The sequence below is a fragment of the Gopherus evgoodei genome, chromosome 11 (genome assembly GCF_007399415.2).
Source record: "Gopherus evgoodei ecotype Sinaloan lineage chromosome 11, rGopEvg1_v1.p, whole genome shotgun sequence".
Classification (NCBI taxonomy): domain Eukaryota; kingdom Metazoa; phylum Chordata; order Testudines; family Testudinidae; genus Gopherus; species Gopherus evgoodei.
The window spans coordinates 42,016,099-42,036,360 of NC_044332.1; the positions used below are offsets into that span (position 1 = coordinate 42,016,099).

Sequence of the window (20,262 nt, forward strand, 5' to 3'; positions counted from 1 at the left end):
AAAAAAGCAGCATCCTTTAACTATTAACATGTGAGAGGGCTCGTTGCAGCTTTTTTTATTTAAATTACTTCAATAGTTTACAGTACATTTAGGCCTAACATAGGCTGTCATAATTTCAATTTTAAACAGGTTTATTTTAAAAAAGAAAAATGTATTATATTTAATTTTTTTTTTTTAAACCATCAACTTTTATCCTCCCTGTGTTAAAACTGTTTGCCCTTTATTGATGGTTGGGCTCAGTTCTACAAACTAACTCCTGAAGTTTTCATGATTGCTATGCTTTGTTTGGTAGAGAGCATGGTCAGGCGGTGAAAGAGCACAACTGGGAGTCAGATTCAATTCCTGAGTCAAGCCACTTACCATTACTTTGTCTCAGTTCATCTGTAAAAAGTACAGAATGTGTCTGTGCGTCACATGAATTTTGTGATGTTCAGTGTTTGTGAAGTGCTCTGGAGGTCCTAGGATGTAAGTAGCTATACAACGCAAGTGCACAGTCTGAAGAATTATTTGAAGTCCAGAAAACGTCGCTTATTTGTAAAGGGTGTCTTATTAAGCAGCAGGTTTTTTTTTTAAATAGAAACTGCATTTGTAAGCATCTGTGGGAGCATCAAATGCACAGAAATTGCTACAAGAGACTTTTAAAAAATAATTTAACTACATACAATAAAATAAGTAATACAACTTACCAACATCCATGGCAGTTTCCATGAAGCTTTTCTGTCTTGAAGCAAATTCAGCTAGCAACTTTTGTTGCCTCTCTCTGGCCTTTTGTCGTCTACATGAAAGAGATATTAGAAATTAATGGGAGAAACTGGTATAAACAGTGAGAGAAGAGTTAAACATTTATTTTCTTGGGTTGATAGCATAGCAGTTAGCACTCTACACAATTTTATCTGAGACACAAGACTTACCATAGTCCCCTCTTTGCATTAATTTGTTAGACAGACAAATGAGGAATCATACCCTGGAAGTGATCCCTGATGATAAATAAGGAGTAGTTTTTGTTGGTTGCACTGGAAGGGATGAAAGCCAGCCAACAAAACCAAAGGATGATCATCTAATCAGGACTTACCAGTGTAGAAGAAATAAGGACATTACTCTTGAATGTTATTTTTGTACCACATCAGGGAAAAGCAACTCCCAGAAAATGGAAGCAAGCCGGAGGAAAATGGCAGCATCAGTATAAACACACCCCAACATCTTCTAGTGTCCATACTTTTCTACTACCCTTGCAAATACTGATTAAAATTTATTAGTCCAGGTCAAAAACCAGCAACAAAACTGCCTGATTTGTATGCCATTGCCTGTGGTCAGGGATAAAGAGGATAAAGGACCTGGAGTAGGAGGAGGGCACAAACACCAAATTCTTGTTTTTAGCTATCCATTTATAAATATGTACAAAATGTATTATAAGATATATAAAAGGATGCTAAGGTTGCAACATCAAGCATTCAAAAGTTAAGAAACACTAACATTAATCCAGCTCAAGCAACCTAGAGATGATTTTTCCAAAGATGCTGAACATCCACAGCTCCAATTGACTTCAGCTGCAGTTCTGAGTGCTCAGCTCTTCTGAAAATCATGCTCTTGGTGTCTCAAATTGGGCCCCCATAAAAGGTGTACCACACAATTAGTGGTCACCTAGGGAATTTTGATTTCAGTGTCTTGCCCAGGATCACAAAGGAAGTTCATAGAAGAGCCAGAGGAAGAACTAAATTGTTCTGAGTATTATTCAACTGCTTTAACCATAAGATCATTAATGCTCTTCCTGAGTTGCTACCTACTAACTGGTTCCAAGTTCAAATGGAATGAAAGAAATATGGTAACTCCATACATTCAGTTTCATGTGACTATATCATCATCACAAAATTAGTACACTTCTACCTTGATATAACTCTGTCTCAGGAGCCAAAAAATCTTACCTTATCTTATCTTATAGGTGAAACTGTGTTATATTAAACATTCTTTGATCCACCAGAGTGCGCAGCCTTCTCCCACCGAATTCATATTATATTGAATTCATGTTATATCGGATTGCGTTATATCAAGGTGGAGGTGTATAAACTATTCAGCATAAAACAGCCTGGGAAAATATCCAAACTCTGCTCATAAAGAGCCCCAACACAACACTAGAATCAAGTCTGAATTACTTTTTTCAACCAAAGATGATAGCAAGGATTAAAATCATTGGTAAGGTATTGAAAAACCTCATAAAGCAGTTGCTTACACTGATGGGAAAAAAGTGGCCTTTAAATTCCAGTGCTGCCTGCTCATTATCTTTCACGGGCCTGGTTTCTCCTCATCACACTCTTCCCACCCAAAAACACAAATTAATTAGAACCAATAAACAAATAATTCTGAAATGAACTTCTATAGCTGGGATATTCACTGTTTTGTCATTCCAATTTATTTTTTAAAATTAAGTTTGCTTTGGAAATGTTTTGGAAAAGGGCTTTGCACAGTTATGGTCATATTAACAAAGAAAACTCACTAATTTATTTTAAGATGCATTTTAAAATATTACAATAAGTATAATGGTATCTATTAATTGTTTGAGTATTTGGAGGAGTCAGTCACTAGGCTCTCTATAGGCTGCCCCATCCTCCTCTCCCTTCCCATTTACTGAGAAAAATGACGCACACACGCATTATATGGAAATATAAAATTTTATATTTTAAAGGAAATAAAACCCTTAAAATTAAATCACAATGAATTGTATGGTGTATCAATAGGACCCTAGTAATGAAATTATTTACACAGATTAAGTAAAATATAGTTTTAAGAAAGGGCAAGAGTAATTAGTAATTGTTTTTCTTGGGCAAGTATTATTTAACTTCGTAAATTTTCTTAGGAATTTTTAGAATTCAAGTATCCTTGCATGTGCACGTGATTATTTGTCACATTGAGAAGTTACCACTTTTTAAAAAAAAATTCTCTTACAACAATTTTAAGATTGATTATTTTAGAGGATGCATCAGTAATGTGAGACAACCTCCTATTAGAATTATTGTAGCAATTTTTCCCTGGAATTTTTTCCTCAACTTATGCTTTGCTTTTACTAAAACAGTCTGACTGTAAATAGAGAACCTTAATAAGGAGACATAAACAAACTCTGACAGATTCAGTACAGCTCAGTAATCTTCCGTGATGGCCCAAGGGCCTAAGACACTGAGGCTGAAAAATATTGAGCAGTTCAGTCTCTCTAACTCTATGTCTTGGTTTCTATGGTGACAATCGATCATGTGGGAGATGCCAAGTTTGCCTTTGTAGATTAAGGTAACTAGAAATGGGTCATCACTGAGTGCTTAAACACTGCCTGCTCAATCTTCATTATTAAAAAACTAGGCCTGAAATACAAATGTAAATTGAAGCTTAGATTCATGCTGCTCACAGTCACCAGATTAGATCCATTTTAATTCTAAACGGTCACAAGGTACTGCCTCTTAGAATATTTGTTTCAAGTCTTTACAACATCATTGCTGATTCAAGAAGGTGGAAAAATAGTCACTTGAATGTAAAAGAACTGGAAATTATCATTTTTTATTATCACATGATCCTTTGAGCTTTATTCAACATAAAAGTATTCAGAACATGTCTGCTCAAATGTCACATCCTTTACAGAGAAAAAGCATGAATTACCCTTTATTATATGAAAAATACAGTCCTGTTTCACTTATTCTCTCTTCCCCTCTGTATAAACTGAAGAATCCCCAGTTACACAACTAAGGCATAAGTATTTCAAAGTGCAACACTGTGTTTTTAAAGAGACGATCAGTACACTTTAAAAAAAGCAAGTTTCACATTCAAAAGTTTCTTCTTTAGTTCACTGAATGATTGAAAAAAGTTTTAATTTTTATTTTGTAGTGTTTAGTTTATATTTAGTTTTGATTTTATATTTAGTCGAGGTATTTAGATAATATGGTTCATAATGTGAATTTATTTTGTGTTTATTCTATTTAAAGAAAAATACACTTCCAGTATTAAGGTTTTGTATGAGTCTAAAGCCTACAGTAATTTTAAGCACCCACAAAGACTTCAGTGAGAGAATTGATCATACAGCACATCATTTACCCTTAATTACTCAAGGTTGCACTGGTCTTTTCTGAAAAGGCCAGCTTTCTCCTTTGCCACTCCAGCCGGTATAGCTTTTCTTGAAGTGCCTAAAAGCTGGATGTCTTAGAATCCTACCGTTCTTAAAGTCTATATTATATTTCTATTCAACTAGAATAGAATTAATTTTGTTATTAAAAAAAAAAAAACTTTCCCAAACCATTTTAAAACAAATTGAAATTACAAGTACACTATACATACACACACACTTTATGTTCTTAGAAATTTATAGTTTTTATAAAAGACTGAAAAAATGGATCAGGCTGATCTATTCTATTCCTGGATTTCTTTCAGCTGTTCATACCAATATTATCATGACAAGTAAACCACTTGAAGATGGAACAGCTCAGAAGAAAGCTGATCTTTTCAAGAAAGAAAAGTGTTTCCTTGAGCAACAAAGGGCAAACTGACCTGCTAGATGATCCAATCCTTCACTGAAGTCTCTCTGGTTCTCCAAAAGTTACTAGAAATGTAACTGTATGAAAGTTACTGGAAATGCATTTTTCTTCAAATAAAATAAACCAAAAATAAATTCAGATGTGACATTCTGTATGTAGGTGTGTACCCAATCACACACAAAAATATCCCCTATTTACTTAATGTTATTAAGGTTGCACAGTAGATCATCAAAAGTTCCTCATACAACCTTAATTCTGTCCTATCTGCATATGCACTACGATACTTTTCAATTTCATGATCACACATTATTTTTTGCAAATTAATATTCTTTTAACATAACTTTTTGCATGTTCTATCCAAGTACTTTAAAAACAGAGAGAGAGAGAGAGAGAGAGAGAGAGAGAGAGAGAGAGAGAGGGAAAAACACGCTGTGTGTGACTGTGCCCCATCCAGAAGCACAATTCTGTGTGGCACGAGTGACATGCTGGAAAGCACTGAATGTTGAGCAATTTTAGTAGCAAGCTGCTAGCATACTCTTCTGGGCATAACACAAACTGCACACAGCAATTTTTGAAAACTTCTCTCTGCCAAATCTGAACAGATTTTGATGCGAACATCAACAGGCACTTCCCTGACCCCAGGATTATCCTCCTGCCAATTTTCAAAATCATACCGAAAACAATAGAGGCACTAGTGCTCCACAAAAAAACAAACAAACAAAAAAAAAAGTAGGAAAAATGCATTAGACAATCTTTATACAGAACTTACATCTCTCCTACTACAATATACACACAGGTATACACAGAGACAACAAACGTGACTGTGCACTTTATCAGACATACAATGTCATTATGTGCCCACTAATCCATCTCTCCTAATCTTATTCCAACCTTGCAAGCCCATGGTCAGCTTCAAACTGCCTTATTTAAAAAAAAAAATATCTATCTGCCATGGAAACAGTTTCTTCCTTGTTTTTACTAATGTAGAGAATTTATCTCCCTTTTCATCCTCCCAAAAGTACAGCTGGCTCAAAGACTAGGAAAGGAGAGAAAGTCTTCAGATAGTAACAGCTGTTCTATACATTAAAATGTGTGTGCTTTAAAGTTCTTTATTTTGTAGCCCTGAATGTCCAGAATCTATGTTTTTGATCATGGACCAAAAATGGTTGAGAACCACTGATGCAGACAAAAGTCATGATCCCCAATCCAAAGACCTCACATATAACATGACAAGAAATGATCAGGAACAATGGGAAGGGTTAAGGAAAGGGAAGACAAGTGTTACAAAAACAAGAACATATGCTATCATTAGTTATACACACAGCAGGAAACTTTTCCCCAAGAATTTCTTCATGTAAAGGCCCAATCCTGCAAGGTGCTGATGACACTCAACACACACACGAATCAGGCAGCTTGCAGGACTGGCTGTTAAAGACTAGAGTTATAAGTTAAGATTTTTAATTTGCTGGTAAATTATTTGTTGGTTCAGCAATTACTGCCGAAGAGATGGATCAATTTATCAGATGGACAGGGGTACATACCATCCCCCCCTCCATTGTGCCCCATATTATTTTTAATATATTACCTTTCCTCTTTGTCCAAGGTTTTCTTCTCTGCAGGACTAATCTTTTTCGGTGGTACAGGAGGAGTCACTTTTCTGCATATCTCTTCAATGATCCGTTTATTCAATCTGCTTTGTACTGCAGCTTTCAATAAAATTCTTTCTACTGCTGTCATCCCATCACCATGAGAATATTTAGGAATTTCTGGTTGGATTAAAACCTCCATATCATCAAACCATGGAGGATAGTAAGAATTTTGTTTTCCTGAGAGTTTATGATGAAGTTTGATTAGCAGGGACAATATGCTTTCTTTGATTTCCAGAATGGCTGTGGTTAGCTGTGGTGTTGCACCAGGTGCTGACCATTTCATTGATGTCTTGGGACGAACTACCTGACTTGCTTCACTACTATTGCGATTGATAATTTCCTGAAATTTCTTTCTACGTTCTGCAACCAAGCTGAACACTTGAGCTGTCCCTGAGTTCTTAAAAAAAGAAAGAGCTCTATGTAGTGGATTAATAAAAGGGAGTACAAGAATCAACAATAATCGTTTTGCAAAACTACAGGCAACATCTTTTCAGCTTCCAACAGCTAGCTAATGAAAAAACAATGAAGCCATTCCTATGCCTTTAATTTCCTCTTCCCAAGCAATTATTAGTTATTTTGCCATAATTTAAAAATATTTCTATATTCAAAATATTCCTGCATGTCCAACATGCTTTTATACATATTGATTATACTCATAAATATAAAAAGCCAGGTATGAAAATATAAAGTATATATATATTTTAGCTGAACAGCAAATAATCAATTTCATATTTAACATTAAGATACTGAACTCAGTGGGAGCTGTTGAGTGATCAAAACTATAGGGAATCAAGTTACTTTTTAAGTGCCTAAATGTGGCATTAGGAGCTTAACTTTTGGATCCTTTTTTTTTTTTAAACTGTGTCCTCTTTTTCCAGAAAAGCTGAGCACTCAACAGCAGCCAATTATTTAGGTGACTAAATATGGAGTGGGGAGTCTATTTAGGCACTCCCATTTATTTATTTATTTTTAATCATGGCCAGTTTTTATTGCAAAAAAAATGTTGTGCTAACACACAAAAATACCAGCTATATAAACTACATTTCAGTGCTGTAGCTTTCTTTAAATCTGGTTTTCTTATGTAAAAACAATGACAATAGAGACTGGATTATCTACTGGTTATAAATCTTTTATGATTCCAGTTTGTAAAAATTAATTTTGCTTCCACAAAAACAAACCAATTTGCCATTAATCATTTCAAATATACTTTCTACATCACATTAATAGGTTAAGTGTATTCAGATATGAGAAGCTAGACAACATAACATTATTAAATGTTAATAACATTAGTGTGCCATCTGCAGTGGCAAAACACAAACAAACAAAGGCACATATTATGGTGAGCCCGTATTTGCTCCAGCAGTAGGCCAGCAAAAAAAACCAACATTTAATACCTTTGATTGATGGAAATTATTTTAAAAACCAAATTATGTCAAATTGTAAGTCATTCAAGTCTATTAGTCTATTATTTAAGAATGAGAGGCTGACAAAATGCATAAATACTTGCAAAATAAAAAAAAGTCTCAGAAATAAATGGATTGCACTGGAAGTTACGGTGAGCATAGGTAAAGCCATGTTGCCAGTTAAAGGCATTAGAATACAAACTGCACACAAATCTACCTCTCTTTGAAGGCTCTTAGACCGCCTTGGACTCTGGTAGGTTGGGCAGGGTGGGAAAAGAGGGTGGAATTAAAAATGGTCATTTGGAAAAAAGTATGTTTTGAAATAACTTCCACACTTTAGGAATAATCCTGTCACAGAAATAATGTAGGAATATTGGTGAGGAAAAACACTCCTGATAAACTTATAAAACTAATCAATATTAAGGTAAATTAAATGGTCTTCAAAAAAAAATTAATACATTAGTTACATTTTTCTGGCATTCTTTTTAAAGAAGGCAAAAAAACCCTGGGATTTCTTTACACTTACTTGGGAAGAAGCTAAACCATCAGAGCTGGTACTTGCAGGTGGTTCTCTCTTTACTTCTGGAGCAGTCTCTGGTACTCTCACTCGGACATAGTTAATAAAGTGACGCATGTTAGACACCAAGTTACTACTTGGAAACCAACTGTCATGGCAACGTTCATGTTCACCAACAGAATCCTAGAGTAATAGCCATGAAAAACAAATCAATGGAAAAAATGTGTGTGTGTATATATATGTATATATATAACACACACACATATACATACACACACACACACAGTGATAAATAAATGTTGTTTTTAGAACTGTACCAAAGCTGATTATTATCTGTGCAGTAAAAGGGAACCATACACTGGAATATGTACCTTGGTAAAAATGATACAGATCTTCAAAAATGCTAGTGATAGACTGTTGGACTGAGAACCTCAAAAAATGTACAGATTATATTTTGTTCAAATATAAGCATCTATAAGTATATAAAGAGAGCATGCATGAGGAGGAAAGGAATTCTTCAGGGTAGTAAAAATTGGTATGAACTGAGAGTAATGTGACAACATTTCTAACAGTAAACTCTAGTATAGGGTAAACTAATCTTCTAAGTCAGTGGTTCTCAAAAATTTTAGTGGTGACCCCTTTCACATAGCAAGCCTCTGAGTGCAACCCCCCTTATAAATTAAAAACACTTTTTAATATATAAATGCTGGAAGCAAAGCAGGGTTTGGGGTGGAGGCTGACAGCTCGCGACCCCCCATGCAATAACCTCACAAACCCCTGAGAGGTCCTGATCCCCAGTTTGAGAACCCCCTGCTCTAAGGAGAATAGCAGAAGTCTAGTTGCCTGAGTCATATAAAACAGAACTGGATAAAGCAATGAAAAAAAATATATTGTAAGGAAAAATCCTGCACTAGTTAGGGGCACGGACTAGCTGACCTACATAGAACCACATATATTCAAGACCTATCTATCTAGGTTCTTACACTGGTTGGAAAAGGTAATGTGAAATTCATTATTTTGAAGAAAGCTATTGGTACATCACTGCCTTCTAGTGCTTTTCATTTTGCCAAAAAAAAAGTAATATTCTAGGTCAGCAGTTCTCAAACTGTGGGTTGGGACCCCAAAGTGGTCCCGACTCCATTTTAATGGGGTCACTAGGGCTGTCTTAGACTTTCTGGTGTCTGAGACCAAAGCCTGAGGGCTTCAACCCTGGGCATCATGACTCACGTTACAGGCCCCGTGCCTGGAGCTGAAGTCCTTGGACTACAGCTTTGGTCCCCACACCGGGGGCTCGGGCTGGCTCAGGCTTTGATATCCCCTCCTGGGATCATGTAGTAATTTTATTGTCTGAAGTGGGTCATGGTGCAATGAAGTTTGAGAACCCCTGCACAGGTCAAATATATAATAGAAGCATAATAAGACTGTTTTTATCAAATATTATCTCTTTCACTGGTATTCTAGATATCGTCATCTACAGTACTAATATTTAATGACCTCAGTATTTTCAGCGCTGAAGTTACATGGGTAAGAGACAATGATTTCTCCAATGGTTACTGGGATTCCTCCATGAAAATTTCTCACTTAAACACACTAAACTGGATGCTGTTTTCAGTACTGTTCTAAATGGGTTGTTCAGCTATACAAAAACTGTGAGATGGTTTGAGAACTGTTGTTCTGGAACTGTAATGCTATCAAGTAAATTTAAGGAATGATAACTTCCTCTCATCCACCACCACTTTATCTCCATTTTAAAAACAGTTTTTAAAAGTAGAGTTTCTGTCCTAAGTGCTCTCTCCTTTTTCATATGATGTTTCTTATTAAGGTATCCAAAATATGGCTTCACTTCATTCATTTCCTAGTTTGCACATTACATTAAATAATGGAACAGTAGGGTTCTGGGAATAAAATTTGTTTGTTAAATTCATTAACAAAAATACTTTAGATTTTGCTTCCTTTATGTAATGTCTGGGACCAAATTCTGCAAATTTACAGATTTTAAAGGCAGAGAGATCATTGTGGTTATCTAGTCTGACTACCTGCATAAAATAAGCCATAGAATTACACCTAGGAAACTGCTGTATCAAACCCAATAACTTGTGTTTGAACTACAGTCTGTACTTAAGACAGACACTCAATCTTGATTTAAAGATTTCAGGTGATGGAGAATCCACCATATCCCTTCTTAAGTAGTTTCAACGATGAATGACCCCTAATGCTAAAAAAAAGCACTTCACTTCCAGTCTGAACTTGTCAAGCTTCAATTTCCAGCCATTGGGAGTTATAGAAGCATTTTAAAGGGAACACTTTGATTCTAACTTTTTCAAAAGTCCATGGAAAATGGAAATTTTACCTTGGCCCCTGATCCTGCATATTACTTTTTCCATCCACATGGAGTCTCACTGACGTCAATGGACTCTGTGCAGGTACAGGAACCTGACCATGTGGAACAACCCGAATGGCTCTCAGCTTACTCTTACAATATCCTCCCTGTAAAGAATCCCCCCAGATGTGGGATACTCAATTTTAAAGCTACTAAAAAAAAAAAAAAAAGAAAAAAAAAGGTATCTTTACTACGTTTTGTTTGTGTAGCCTTCAGTTGGTGACTAAGCACTGGTGTGAAGATTAATATTGTGCAATTAGACAGACCTACTCTAGCTTCATAGAACATGTAGGAGTTTTTATTTGTTTTTAGCTATTAGAATATTATTGATCGCCATGAATTCTCTGAACATCTCATTGTTTAAGGGGTTTTTTGGTGAGTACAGATAGGCTTTGAAAACCTCTTTTCATCATGAAAAAGCCAAACCTTAATAAGAGTTTGACCTGGTCATTGTGACAAACCTTTGCAGACCTGCTGCTGTGAATTCATTTGATAATTTTTGCAATTTTTATGTTTTCTATGATTTTTTGTAATGAGTAAGAATACTGAAAGCGAGAAGACCAATATGCTTGCCTGTTCTCAACTTGATATATTAGTTAAGAGATACTTGAAAGCTATTCTTTAAGTGAGCTTTATAGTCAGTTCATTTTCTATAACCATCTTCAAGCAATCATTTACTAAATATCAGCCAAAACCACTGCACCGCCCATATTATGGACACAGAAGTCCATTAGGATTAAACAGACCATTCCAGCACATGCACTACAAGATTTTAATTTAATTTTCACAACTGTATGCTACCTTATGATATTCAAAAACACATATTAATTTAAAACAAAAGTTAAGCAAAACACTCCTGAAGAAACTTTATTAACTAGATATTATTTATTTTCTCAAGAAAATTTTCCCAGGAAATATCCCAAATCTTAAGGGAGGGTCCTGAAATCCAAAAAAATATTGGATCAAGAGCCCCATCTTGTAAACCTAGCTTACAAACGTAAATCCCATTGAAATTGCATATAAGTATGGACTGCATGATTAGGTGCCAAGTCTTCAGGTTACACTACTAAAATGATACTGTTTCATGAAGACTTATTTAAAATAGGAGGAAATAAGAGAACAAATTCCAACAGCAGCTAATTTCAGCAATTTGGCAATGTTCAATCACAGTCATATCAACAAATAATAAAGCCATTTAAACTGCCTACTTTGCTGTAACCTGAGACAGAAATATTAAGTAGCCTCAAACTGATCCCTGGTTATATGATAAAATGACTTAATCCAGTATCCCTGATCAAATTTTAAAATTCTCATTATTAAATTTGGTTTTAAATCATGCCTACAGCTTCTTAATTTTATTGTTTAAAGATTATATATAAATAATACTTTCCTTATTAAAAAGGAAAAAAATAATGACATTTAATACTTACTTCTTCATCAGACTCCTGCTCTTGTGAATCTTCCAGTCCCAATTCAATCAAATACAAAACCATGCAAAGGACATGTTCGGACAAATTTTGATGATCCATCAATATCTAGAAAAAAAAATTATACCTGTAACTCAGAAGATGAACATTTTGAGACCCTCATATGAAAAGTGCAAAGACAGCTGCCAAAGAAACTGATGGAAGAGGTCTGTAACCTAAACTGAAAGATAAAGAAGGTAACCAAGATTTCCTCTTGATGGGGGCAGATAAGGGATTCACATAAGATTTGCTGCCACAGAACATGAGCCTTTTTCCACTTACAACTGAATGCCCTTCCAAGTAAGCTCCTTCAGAGAAGGTAGATGGATTTGAAACACCTGCTTGAAAATACCAAACCTTTTTCTTTGCATACTCTCAGGAGCCATACTTATTGAGAGTGGAATCCTGAGTGGGAATGTCTTAAAAAGAGCAGCTAGACAGACAGTATGCCACATCAATACTTCTGTTGCCCAACTCTTTCATTCAGAATTTAAGCTCTTATTTGAAATACAAGTTTCTTGCTCTTAGAATCGTGAAGGAAGGCTGCCAATGTGAATTGATTTGGTGCTATCCTACTGCAGCTACAAGGAATGACAGTCTGAAACAATAGCTCTCAGATAGGTCAACTGCCCTAATCGTCTTACTGGGATGTTTACGCTGAAGTACCCCAACAACTTAAATGCCATTCTTTTCCTCAAGAGAAAACTCTACATGGTTTCTAGACTCCAACCCAGTATCCATCTCCCAGTTTGCCTGACTCCTGAAAGCCTATAAAAACAAAAGATTTGGGATCTTCAAGTAGGTATCTCAAGTCCTCCTAACTTTCCTGAATGAGTCTGCTGGAAGGACATTTAAATGTAACAAAGAATTATTGTTTTCCTTTCCCCCCCTCCTACAGTCCAGAAACTCCTTTTAGCAGAAGCCTATGAAGACTAAAACTCCTCAAGTTTACAAAGAAAAGGGGGCGAAGATGGAAAAAAAGTGAAAATGAAAAACTAAGAAAGGCATAGTACCTGGCTCCTACCCTACTGTTCAGTACTCAGAGACAGAACTTTATCAGCAGGAGCCTTTCCCACTGCTTAAGTACAAATAAAGTACCATAGACAGGCAGTTATTCTGCTCCCATTAAAATGCATTTTCTGCCTACCACCATGCACCCATCCAAACTCCCAGTGCTAGCAAGAAAAAACAAAACATCAGAAATGTAAGGTTTATAGCAATGAGATAAGAACAACTCATGCAGTTGTTAATTGAGATCACGCACTCACAGTGCTGAGAGTTTGAGTATTGACTTGTTGACCCTTGATCTATCAGAACCTTAGAGGATGAGAACCCCATCTAGGTTTCTTTTTATTAAGACATGGTTAGCATGACACTACAAACCCAATACTGGCTCACACTGTCCCTCCCTAATTCTCATTCGCCATACCCTTCCAATGCATTAAATGAGAGTAGAGCAGAATTCCACTCCTAGCCAGTCTTCACGTGCAGGAAAGGCTCCACTAGAAAAACAAGACTATTCACCTCATCTGCAAATCAACAGACAATCCTAGAAACTCTATTCAACTACAGATAGCAAAGGCTTCTCAGAAGCACTGCTGGAAATGCTGAAATGACACACTAGAGGAGTCTGCTACTGTACTTCATTTTTCTTGAATGCTTCAACATCTGTACAGATAACACCTGGATACTATTGCACAAAATCTCCAACCCACTGTTAACGATGGGTCTTGTACAAGTTATTTCCACACAAGACAACTGGTCACACAACAGACTGGCTCCTTTGCCTACACATCACTACCTCTATGAGCAGTCTGCAGCAGAAGGATCATTCTGGATTTCTCATTGTTGCTGAACGCACAGAGTAACAGCACCAAAATTTACTTTTCTTCCATCTTCCATTAGCCAGAAGACTGAGCCCCATGTTATCAAAGTGATCCAAAGCTTTATGAGCTCCAGACTGAGACTATTAAAATTCACTCTGCAGAGGCATAAGCAGTCCAGTATTACAATAAAACTTCCATTAGCTCACAATTCAATAGCTCGCATCCTCAGTCACACCATCCACCAAAAACATATTATTCTGGTGCTCCACTCATTATACTGGCTCCTCACAAAAACTGGGCTGAAGAGCAAGATCTCTGGGTTAACTTTCCAGACTCCCAATGGAATTAACACAAAATACCTCAGAAAGTGCTTCCCTTTTGAAGAGGCCTCCCTTGACAGTTATATTAACCAGGAACAATAACAGATGTGAAACTCAAAGGTGAAGATCATGACAGCAGAAGGCAGGGCTTTCATGACAACAGGACCAATTCCTCAGAACTCATTACCTAAGGAGATATGAATGGCCACAAATTTCACTGTCTTCAAATTGAAGTGAAAAGCTCATGTATTTGACTTAGCTTTCCCATAGTTCCAGCTAAACAGAGCAAAGAAAAAAGAGGGGAAGAGGAAGTAGGAAATAGAACCAGGGGAAAAAATAAATAAATGCAAACAAACAAAAAAAGTCCAATTGCCTTGGATGAAATATGGAGGAAAATTAGGCCACTTGCCTATTATGATCTTGGTTATCTCAGAGAGGTATTCAGATGTTTCAGTGATGGACACCATTATAAGAAGCCAGATAAGAGTCCAGACCAACCTGAGGATCTGAGCTCATTTTTTGAAGTACAGGCTTGTTTTCCAGATCAGCTCCCACATTTGTGCTGACTTCGGTCTCTTACTCAAAAACCTCTGCTAAAGTACACAAACATTCAAACTGAGTTGATGGCGAAGAGTGGTGAGAGAATGAGGCTACTGAAGAGCAAGTTTGTCTCTGGAATGCACCAATTTCATTATCAGAGACATTTGAAGAACTTCAGCAAGTGCACTTTATGTACATTTGTTCAGGAAGAGGTGATGACGTTTTTCTTAATTATATTCAGGTGAATATATTGTTTAAATGGAAAAGACAAACATAGTTCTCTAATCCTCACTCTTTCTTTCCAGGCAAACATTACAGGTACATTAGGATTATGACCAAATCAAAATGTCAGGTAAGCCTTAGTCATCACACTCCTTGCTAAGGTCCTTGTCCATGTTTCATAACCTTATCCGAGGAGTCCAGATCATCAGGAATATTCTCTTTATCTACCAGGACTGTAAACGAGAGCTCCAATTTATATACTTCTTCCTCACTGTGATCAGTTTTGAAGTAGTTATTTACGACCCTAAGAGAATAAGCAGGATTAGTAAATCCAGCTGACACTCTTTTTAAGAGCATACAGACTAATGCAATTTCCAGAAGGTCCAAAGAGAGTACCAGCCAACTTCACTTTTCCCTGATGAGGAGCATATTCAAAAGACTTCAGAGATGCATAAAAAAGCAGCCAAACAAAGCTTCTCAAAATAAATATAGTTAATTAATTAATTAATTAATTAATTAAAGAGATAGCTTAAGCTTTCGCCCTTATAAATTTGGGGGAAAAAGAGTTCTTAAAAAATCCCATCATTTGTCATCCTCTGAAGAGGGAGAATTATTAGAGTCATAGCCAATAGAGTTTGGACAAGGAAATTCAGAAAGTCCTCCCCTCTGGCAAGTCTTTTAATTCAAAGAGAAGGACAGTTGTAAGAACCCCCAATTTACAAGAAAAGGTGGAGGAGAAAGTAAACTAGAAGCCTGTCTAGACTGACCTCAAACGGATTTTGTTGCAATAAAGTTTAAAACAAGTTTTAAATACAGTTTAGTTGTGAATGGGCCAGATTATTTTATTAACATTTATAGCTCTGAGCTCCGCCAGAATGCCATTTTAAATTTTTTTATAACAAGAACTCTTTTGCACCTAGTCTGGTCTAGCTAAATGATGTTTGAACAGTTTTAAATGTATTCAGCAAACACAGTTTAACCTCACTGTGAATAGGTCTTGAGAGAACTGCATTCAAGACAACATTAGCATGAAAACTGAAACATAATCATGAGCTATTATGCCATTCAGAAACAAAAGGTAGATTATACAGTATTTCCTAAAGCAGTCATGTGTATACTTGATTTTTTGTGACCTCAAAAAGGTCAAACAACATAAATGCTGTCTTAAATCACAAGAACTCACAAATGTACAAAAAGACTCATGTAGAGACCCCTTACGTCAATCCCTGGAAACAATTGTTGCTTAGTTCCTATATTCCTACCAGAAGCAAATTTGTATATTCTGATTAGGAAAGTTCATTGAGAGTTTAAATTTCTCATAATGAAGTATTTCCTTTTAGATTCCTGAGAGCTTCCCAGTGGGACAAGACAGGGAGCGCACCAATGGCAACAGATGTGAACAAATCAGTTTGGGGTGATGCATTCCTTAAAGACAGTGCAGAGCCTCTGAACAGCACAAGCATTCAAAGTGTTCAAATCTAGTGAAATACAGGACTATGAAACTAGCCTCAACATTATTTAAGAAGATCATAAAGGAAAAACAGGTGTTGATAGTTGTGTTGTCCAAAAGTTTCCAATCTGAAGCATTAGGCCATAGACAAGAGATGGGTTGGAACTTTTAGATCCACCACACAAACCTCTATTACTTGAACTAGTGGAGTAACTGACAGCAGTAGTAAGTTGTCATCCTCCATATAGACCGGCCCCAGAGGAGGATGAAACACACGCCTTGACTATAAGTTTCATAGATATTTGCTGGCAAGAGAAGAGTGCGAGACTCAAAAATTTTGCATTCCACTCCAGGATCTGAAAAGGAGTGTCGTCTTCTACCCATCCTCCCCAAACATGCCCCTTCTGTCTCATCCCCTCCTTCAAGTTGTCCCTGTCCACCCATCTTCCCCAGCCCCTGATCTTTGTCCCAGTCCTATTCTTGCCTACCCATTCCCAGTCTCCGCTTTTCAAGCTTATTATCCCAGTCTCCTGGCCCAGCCAATTCAAGTCCCCCCCTTCTCTCCCCATCCCGATCATTCTGCTTCAGTTCTGCCCTCAGTACCATTTTCCCTGCCCAGCCATTCCTCCTCGTCCCCAATCTTTAGACTTCTGCCCAGGTCCTCATCTGATCTGTTTCTTCACTACTTCCCCTCCACACATCTGCACTGGGCATTAGTCCCAGTCTCCCTCCCAAGACTCCTCATCCAATCTCTGTTTTCCCCACCCACGCACTCCTTGGCTCCTTGCCCCAGTTTCTTTACCCAGCTCTCCCCCTGCTCTCTGGTTTCCCCTCAGTTCTGGTTCCCCAATCCTAACCTCCGACCTCCACCCCACTTTTTTCCAGTCCTAGCCTCCTCTGGCTCCTGACCAATCTTTGTCTCTTCTGTCCCCTCACACCGGTCATTCCAGCCCCCCCATCCCAGCTTTCAGTCCCGGTTCTCCTCTCGTGTTCCTATCAGTTTCCTGTCCCAGTTTCCACCCCAACAGGCTCTACGTCCCAATCTACTCTCCACCACCGTGTCTGTTCTTGTCTCTTCTGCATTCCTATAAGTCAGCTTCTACACTGCCTGGATATCAGCAAAGAAAGGCAATCAGGATACAGGAGATATAAGCTCTCAGTTCCAGTGCCTGGACCTGTACCTGCAGTTGCAGGGAAAGTCCTGATCACCCATAGGGATCATGCTCAATGTGAATGAAATCTTGAGAGGCTTTAGCTGCCAACATTTACCAAGTATCTACTGAGCAGATGTGAACTGTGATTTTTCAAAGGCGTATAACTTGGTCAAATGTGGACATATTTTCATGGGGATGGCAAAATGCACAGCCCTGACATACAGGGTACCTCCTTGTTAAATTTCAAGTCCCTGCTCAAAAGCAATGGGGCGTACTAAAAGAAAAGGTTGCCAGATTTATTTATTTTTTTAAATCATGGGCATGACAATGTATTTTTCCTAGCCTCATTCTTAGAAATGTCTGAACTGTTTTAGCTGAAAATTTTCCATATAAATTCAGCATGAGGCACACACGACATGTAAAATTTCAGCCTAAATGATAAAAGTTAGGCAAAGCCATAAGCAAATTAAAACACTAATGGAGCACTAAAGTGTCAGGTTAGCTTAACAACAGGTGGTGCTACTAGGATACCTGACTGTTAAGAAACATACATAATATATAACAGACAGTGACAAACACAGAAAAATCATAGAACTTGAACATGATCATAAAATAAATTACTGAACAAATTTAAATAATGTACATCTTTGAATTTATGCATTTATATTCCACTTCATTTAAAAATAGGAGCTACTAAAAAAACAGAGGAAAACGAAAAATTTAAAAAGTAGAAAATGCTGTATTCTGTTACAACTCAACCTTACTTTAATTAATAAACAATCATTCATTTATCAAAAACAAATGATTTTTTCTCTAAAGTATAAAGTGTCAATATTTACACACATGAACCTGAACACTGTAAATCAAGTGTAAGAAATCTATTTAATTTTAAGCACTCTTATTTTAAGATGAGAAAATAAAAACTAGTTTTTTCTCATTATTCAGAACTACAACTGTACCTTGTAAAGAAGTGTGAATAGTACAATGTGCAAGGTTTTACAGTGCAAAAGCTTCATGAGACCTTTATAGCTTGGATGCAGCAGTGTTCGTTTCTTGTAGGGAGGCCAGGGGTTTCCAGGGAATTTTCCACTCTGCTTTAAACTGTTAAAATAAACAGAACTAAAATTAAATGCTTCACTAACCAGAACTAAAATAATAGCTCTCCTATAGAAAGCACAAAATCAAAATATACAGGTTACTTATGTCTTAGGGTACTGACAGTTTCAAAGCAGTATTATTTCTGTTACACAACATTTTTCAAACTTGGGTGTCCATATCTCTTTTATGAGCAATGGATTGACAAAGGTCATTCATTATTATCACTAGGAGTCAGTGCTGGTGTAAATCTCCTCTTGAATCATGATGAGAATGGACCTGTAAAAATCAATTGCAATGGATTCAAGAATGCTTGTTTCAGTCTTCCAAGGATCATAAAACAACAACAATTTGCAGAAATGTCTTCACCTCAGCAAAAGCTGTTTTTCCATGTGGCTATTATTATAATATATATTAGCATGGACCAAAGTTTTCTAACTTGTGTGTCAAAACTAAGGCACCTGCCTTTGACTTCTGAAAGTTAGACTACTTTATTTAGAGGAACTGAGCATCTGTAATACCCCTTATTTAAATCTGAATGATCTTCAATGGGAGCTGTGTTCCCTTAGCACTTCTGAAAAAATCAGACTTGACTTTAGGTATCTATATTTGCAAATTTTGGCCTTGGTCTCTTCCCTCAGAACCCGATAAAAACCAATATCATCATGAAACCAAGATACACAATGTTTCAATACTGCACAAATTATATTTTTATATACTGTATAAGCATAAATTTTTCAGAATATGCTAGTGTTTGGCCCAGTTCCTCTCACACACTTATTCCTGAGAAAATGATTATTCTTGTTGCTTGAGTCAAACATATACTTATCTATAGACAAGATGATACAACAGGACAATGTTTTTGTGTGTTTAAAAAAACTAGAAAAAGTATTTTTAATGCACACGGTATATTTAACACCTTTAATTAAATTATTCATTGAGGTATGGAACATCCTCCCTATATCTTTTAATTTTTTCCCAAATCTCTCCTGAAAACATACGATTTCTCCTTTGCTTACACCTTGTAATTTCTCTCCCTGTTAATGTTTTTAGATATATATATATATATATATATTATATATATATATATAAATAAAACACTAAACTATTGTTAAAGCAGCAAAGAATCCTGTGGCACCTTTATAGACTAACAGACGTTTTGGAGCATGAGCTTTCGTGGGTGAATACCCACTTCCTCAGATGCATGTAATGGAAATTTCCAGGGGCAGGTATATATATGCTAGCGGGCAAGCTAGAGATAACGAGGTCAGTTCAATCAGGGAGGATGAGGCCCTGTTCTAGCAGTTGAGGTATGAAAACCAAGAGAGGAGAAACTGGTTCTGTAATTGGCAAGCCATTCACTATTGTTGTATGTAAAGTAAATAAGGTTTTTAAAATGGAGCAGTCTAGACACAAAGTCCATTAAGAAAGTGGGAATTACAGGGAAGTAGAGATTCTAATAAAAGAGGAAGAAAGTGGTGTTAGAAAGGGCTGAGGAAGAGGGAAAGGAAGGCTGAATTAAAGCAGTAATATAGAGAGCAAAAGAAGGGAGAATGGAACAAAATGAGCAAATGAACTAGTAGATTTCTCGCACTTGGTCTGGGATAGGCTGAAAGGAATAGACAAGCCCAGATGCTGAATTAAACCACTAAAAGTAACAAAGGCTCATATTCTATATTTCTGAAACTCACCTCCATCAAAACTCATATACCAAGCAACCACTGTGCAAATG

General features: G+C 36.6%; 1 protein-coding gene and 1 long non-coding RNA gene across 6 annotated transcripts in view; one reads left to right on the forward strand and one right to left on the reverse strand.

Moving 5' to 3' along the window:
- The window catches only part of LOC115659708, a 35,648-nt gene extending 30,514 nt beyond the window's left edge, over positions 1-5,134 (forward strand). For both annotated transcript variants that reach the window (XR_004002635.1, XR_004002634.1), the window contains one exon: positions 4,405-5,134. This is a non-coding gene — a long non-coding RNA (uncharacterized LOC115659708). The remainder of the gene's footprint in view (positions 1-4,404) is intronic.
- UBR3 (ubiquitin protein ligase E3 component n-recognin 3) overlaps positions 1-20,262 on the reverse strand; it is a 217,063-nt gene that overhangs the window by 104,214 nt on the left and 92,587 nt on the right. For 3 of the 4 annotated variants that reach the window (XM_030580246.1, XM_030580243.1, XM_030580242.1), the window contains exons 20-25: positions 18,395-18,536; positions 11,888-11,992; positions 8,087-8,260; positions 7,778-7,810; positions 6,094-6,554; positions 687-775 (exon numbers count right to left, since the gene is read on the reverse strand). In XM_030580246.1, coding sequence (XP_030436106.1) covers positions 687-775; positions 6,094-6,554; positions 7,778-7,810; positions 8,087-8,260; positions 11,888-11,992; positions 18,395-18,536 — 1,004 coding nt within the window. The remainder of the gene's footprint in view (positions 1-686; positions 776-6,093; positions 6,555-7,777; positions 7,811-8,086; positions 8,261-11,887; positions 11,993-18,394; positions 18,537-20,262) is intronic. The other variant, XM_030580245.1, reaches the window with a different exon arrangement.